Consider the following 4488-nt stretch of genomic DNA (forward strand, 5'->3'; position numbering starts at 1 on the left):
TTTGTGATCTTAAAGACTAATTTAAAAGATATAGTTTGGACATGACAGAGCAGTAAGCAGCAGCAAGTGGAAAATCAAGAAATCAAACCTTAGAGGTCAAGAAAATTTTAAAAAAAATCTGATGTAAAGTTTTTCTCTTGAGAAGGAAATTGATGCTGCATTTTATCTCTTTGCTACAGCTTTTTTTTTTCCCTATATAAATCTTCTTCTTTGTTCTTTTGGAACTTTTGAGGGAGCTAATATTTTTATGTTCTTATTAGTTGAAGTTTGGAGGCTGATTTTCTACTTCATTAGAGTATTAATTTGATTAGAGCATGAAGACATGCGTACATACTATCCTCCCCAGACTCCACCTATAGGATTACACTGTGTTTGTTGTTGTTGTTGTTGTTCGATTTTGAACTCAGTATTCATTGATTTGATGCCACTAAGCTGATCAAGTATGCCCTTCAATATCAAAATATTTTTTCTTGTATTTAAGGGTAATCATAGTAATATTCAAATGGTTACTTTGTTTCATACTGGTTTATATCACTAACTTAAGTTGGTTTCCAATTATTTGGTTTAGATTGATATTATTATATAATTGTGTTCCTCTATCGATTGTGTTCCACCATTTTACAACATTAGTAATAAGAGGAAATAGTAAGATTTATTGCACTCAACTAGCATTTCCAAAGCTAAAAACAGAATTTTGCACAACTCAAGTAGTAAAACATATGCAACAAACAAGTGATTTGGATCAAGAGTTTCCAAGAACATGCTCAACATGCAAGAAGTTGAATCTTGATCTTGTGTAGCATCCCTACGATATCTTTCATGTCAATCCTTCTTGCATGAGAGTCAACACAACAATCTAGTGCCACTTTCATGATCGATGCCACACAATATAGCTTCTTGTTTAAGTGATTATCCCGTGGTGTTACTAAGTTGGCATCTACAACATCCATTATTGTCTCTGGGAGTGAATAACTCACCCATTTCTTCAAGCTAAGATCCCCATCGAACATTTCATCGTTAGAATTTCTCCTTGTAAATGTTTCCATCAACATGATTCCATAACTATAGACATCACATTTTGTTGATACCAATCCATCCCGTCCATACTCTATGCTCAAACAAATTTAAAGTGTTAGCATTTATATTGGTGGAAAAAGGAAAGGAAAATCAATGTCAAAAGCATATAAAAAAAAAAGATGTACCTGGTGTAATATAACCAAATGTTGCTAAGGTTTTAGTGTATAAATCACTCTCATCTTCACCAAGCAGTTTTGAAATACCAAAGTCGCTTAGGTGGGCTACCATATTCTCATCTAGCAAGATGTTACTAGGCTTCATATCACAGTGAATCACAGGCGATAAGCACTCATGGTGGAGATACTCCAACGCACATGCCACGTCCATCATTATGTTCAGTCTCTGCATGATGTCTAAGAAGTAGTTGTGTGAATACAACCACTTATCGAGGCTTCCATTGGGCATGTACTCGAGTACTAAAGCCTTAAAATCAAGATTGGAACAACTAGTGATGACTTTTGTGAGATTCCTATGACGAAGGTTGCGCAAAACTTCACATTCTGTATCAAAACTCATGAATGCCACTTCCAATTGAAGATTGAACACCTTAACTGCAATAGGAGTCCCACTTTTGAGTATGCCTCTGTAGACAGAACCAAAACTCCCAGAACCAATCAGATTACTCTCGCTAAGTGCATTAGTTGCTTGGAGCAGTTCATAATATGAAATTCTTTCTCTTGTTGCAAGAGACAATGAATCGGCTTGTTGATGAGCTCTTTTACCTCTTTTATACCTTATCCATACAAGCACAAAGGTGATAGGAACAAATACTAGTACAATTCCCAGTAGAAGAAATAGAACTAGCATTCTATTCCTATTTGATCTATGCTTTGAAGAAGTGGGGCATGGCGGGACACTAAATCTTGTCGAACCACATAATGCTTCGTTGAAGAGAAAAACCTGACTTGAGAGGTTCTTGAAAGGACCCCCAGAGGGGATTTCACCATACAACTTGTTATAAGAGACATTGAAATAATTCAGGTATTGAAGTTTCTCAAGAGACTTGGGAATGGTTCCTGATATATTATTATGAGAAAGGTCTAGGAACTCTAAACCTACCATATTTCTCATTGAGCCAGGTATAGATCCTTGCAACTTGTTGTGTCTCAAAGAAAGGTACACCAGATTTTGCAAGCCTCCAATTTCTATAGGAATGCCACTTGAAAATTGATTCATAGACAGATTCATATGTGTAGCAGCCTTTAGTTTTCCAATTTCTGGAGGTAAAGAACCACCCATGTTGTTTGACGATAAGTCAAGAACCACTAGATCTTTAAGGCTCCATAAGCTTGCTGGTATATTGGAACTCAATTTATTGGAGCCCAGTTGCATCTCCCTAAGGGAAGTAACGTTCCCTAAACAATTAGGAAGTGATCCTGAAAGTTGATTTTGACCCAAGTAAATAGCATCCAAATGCTTCAATTTACATAGATAATCTCCAACTTGAAATGCTGAAGGTTTCTCATGTTGCTAATTGACGTAGGAATTGATCCAACCAAGTCATTTCCAGAAATTTCAAAGTTAAATAAGCTACTTAAGTTCCCAACTTCATTTGGGATTCTCCCTTTAATTTTGCAATCACGGGCCTTAAATTCTGTAAGAGATGTGGAAAGGTTACCTACGGAAAGTGGAAGCATGTCATTAAGAGGGTTCAAAATTAGACAAAGATATGTTAAATCTCTACAGTTTGTTAAGGAAGTCAAGAAGCTTAACGATGAGTCGCTCGTTAAATTGTTTACTGCCAAGTTTAGGAACTGGAGATGAGTCAAATATCCAAGAGAGTTGGGAATCAAGCCTGTGAGTTTGTTGAATGAAAGATCTAGAATAGAAAGTTTAGAACAATTGGATATTGAATGAGGTATAGTCCCAACAAGATTGGTTAAGCTACCCAGATAAAGTTTTTCAATATTGGGTAAGACAGAACCTATGTTTGAAGGGAGGGTTCCTGATAGATAGTTCTCTGTAAGACTAACCGCTCTCATTCTTGAACTGTTGAAGATCTCCATTGCAAGTGATCCACTAAATCTATTAAACCCAATATCAAATTCCTCCAAGTTAACGAAATTTCTTATCTCTTTGGGTATTTCACCTAGCAACACATGAAGAAAGAAGGATTATTACTAACGAGTTTAACTAGTTAGTTCAATCTAATTTAAGTTGTATTTTTTTGTATCACTTTGAATACGTACCAATGAACCTATTATTATTAAGATATAAAAGCTGCATCTTGGTTAAGTTGCCAATCTCCCATGGTAAGGATCCATGTGGAATTATCCCTGCAATTCATGTGCAATAAATTTTTTTGTGGAAGTTAATTAAATACAATAGTACTAGCATTCATAAGATAACACATACCAGTGAAATGGTTATCTCCGATATCCAACTCCTGCAATTTACTTAGACTTCCAATTCCACTATGTATCGGTCCGTCAAACTCATTTCCTGATAAATACAATGCTCGAAGTTCTGAACAATTTGACAAGCTTGTAGGCATATGACCATGAAACTTGTTTTGCGATAGATCAAGCCCTATGAGTATTGGGAGACGATTGCATAAACCATTGGGAAGTCTTCCTGATAAGCTATTGTCTGTAAATGCAATGACATCAATTTTGGAAATGTTGAAGACTGAGTATGGTATAGAACCTGTAAGCTGATTGTATTCTATTGCCAAAAAGTTCAAGTTATGAAGATTGCCGATCCCTTCTGGGATGTTTCCTTGAAGGAAATTGCGAGATAGACTTAATATCTCCAACTTTGAGAAATTCGAGATAGACGTAGGGATATAACCTATGAGCTTGTTTTTGTCCAAGATTAAAAACTCTATGTTTTAAGATGTCCAATCTCTTTTGGGATCTGACCCTCAATGGAATTGAATGTCAAATCCAAAGCTTTTAGCGTTGAAATGTTGGAAATTGTAGAGGGGATGGATCCAATGAAACTATTATTCTCAAGATTTAGAATTCGAAGTTGGTGTAATAACCCAAACCATACAGGAAGCTTCCCGCTGAAGTTGTTGAAACGTAAATCAAGCACCTTTAATCGACGCAAACGTGCCATTTCTTGAGGCAAGTTGCCATAGAAATTGTTGCTTCCTAAGTCAAGAAAAACTAGAAATGTGAGGTCCAAAATCTTGTGGAATTCTGCTCGTAAGAGCCATGTTGGAAAGATTCAATGACTTAACTCTGTGATGGCGAGAACCAAAAGTAACTCCAACCCAATGACAAACAGAAGTAGTTGGAAACCAATTTTCATCAAAGAAGTGAAAAGGGTCTGAAATAATTTGGGATTTCAAAGAAAGAAGAGCTAATTGATCAGTGGTAATGTTGGTATTAGTCCTGGCTGAAGTAGCCAGAACATAGTGAAGCAATAAGAGTGTTGAGATAAAAGAGGTGAATGCTTTCTCCATAA

The 4488-nt window shown here is 36.1% G+C and overlaps 1 protein-coding gene across 1 annotated transcript; it reads right to left on the reverse strand.

Annotated features, from left to right (window-relative positions):
* Positions 1-764: 764 nt before the first annotated feature.
* Positions 765-4137, reverse strand: LOC104222733 (receptor kinase-like protein Xa21). Its single transcript, XM_070158403.1, has 6 exons — positions 3939-4137; positions 3433-3795; positions 3267-3353; positions 3051-3166; positions 1203-2547; positions 765-1108 (listed from the first exon to the last, which is right to left on the reverse strand). The coding sequence occupies exons 1-6, from the start codon at positions 4135-4137 to the stop codon at positions 765-767; spliced, it is 2454 nt and encodes an 817-aa protein (XP_070014504.1).
* Positions 4138-4488: the final 351 nt, after the last annotated feature.

This window comes from Nicotiana sylvestris, chromosome 9 (genome assembly GCF_000393655.2).
Source record: "Nicotiana sylvestris chromosome 9, ASM39365v2, whole genome shotgun sequence".
Classification (NCBI taxonomy): domain Eukaryota; kingdom Viridiplantae; phylum Streptophyta; class Magnoliopsida; order Solanales; family Solanaceae; genus Nicotiana; species Nicotiana sylvestris.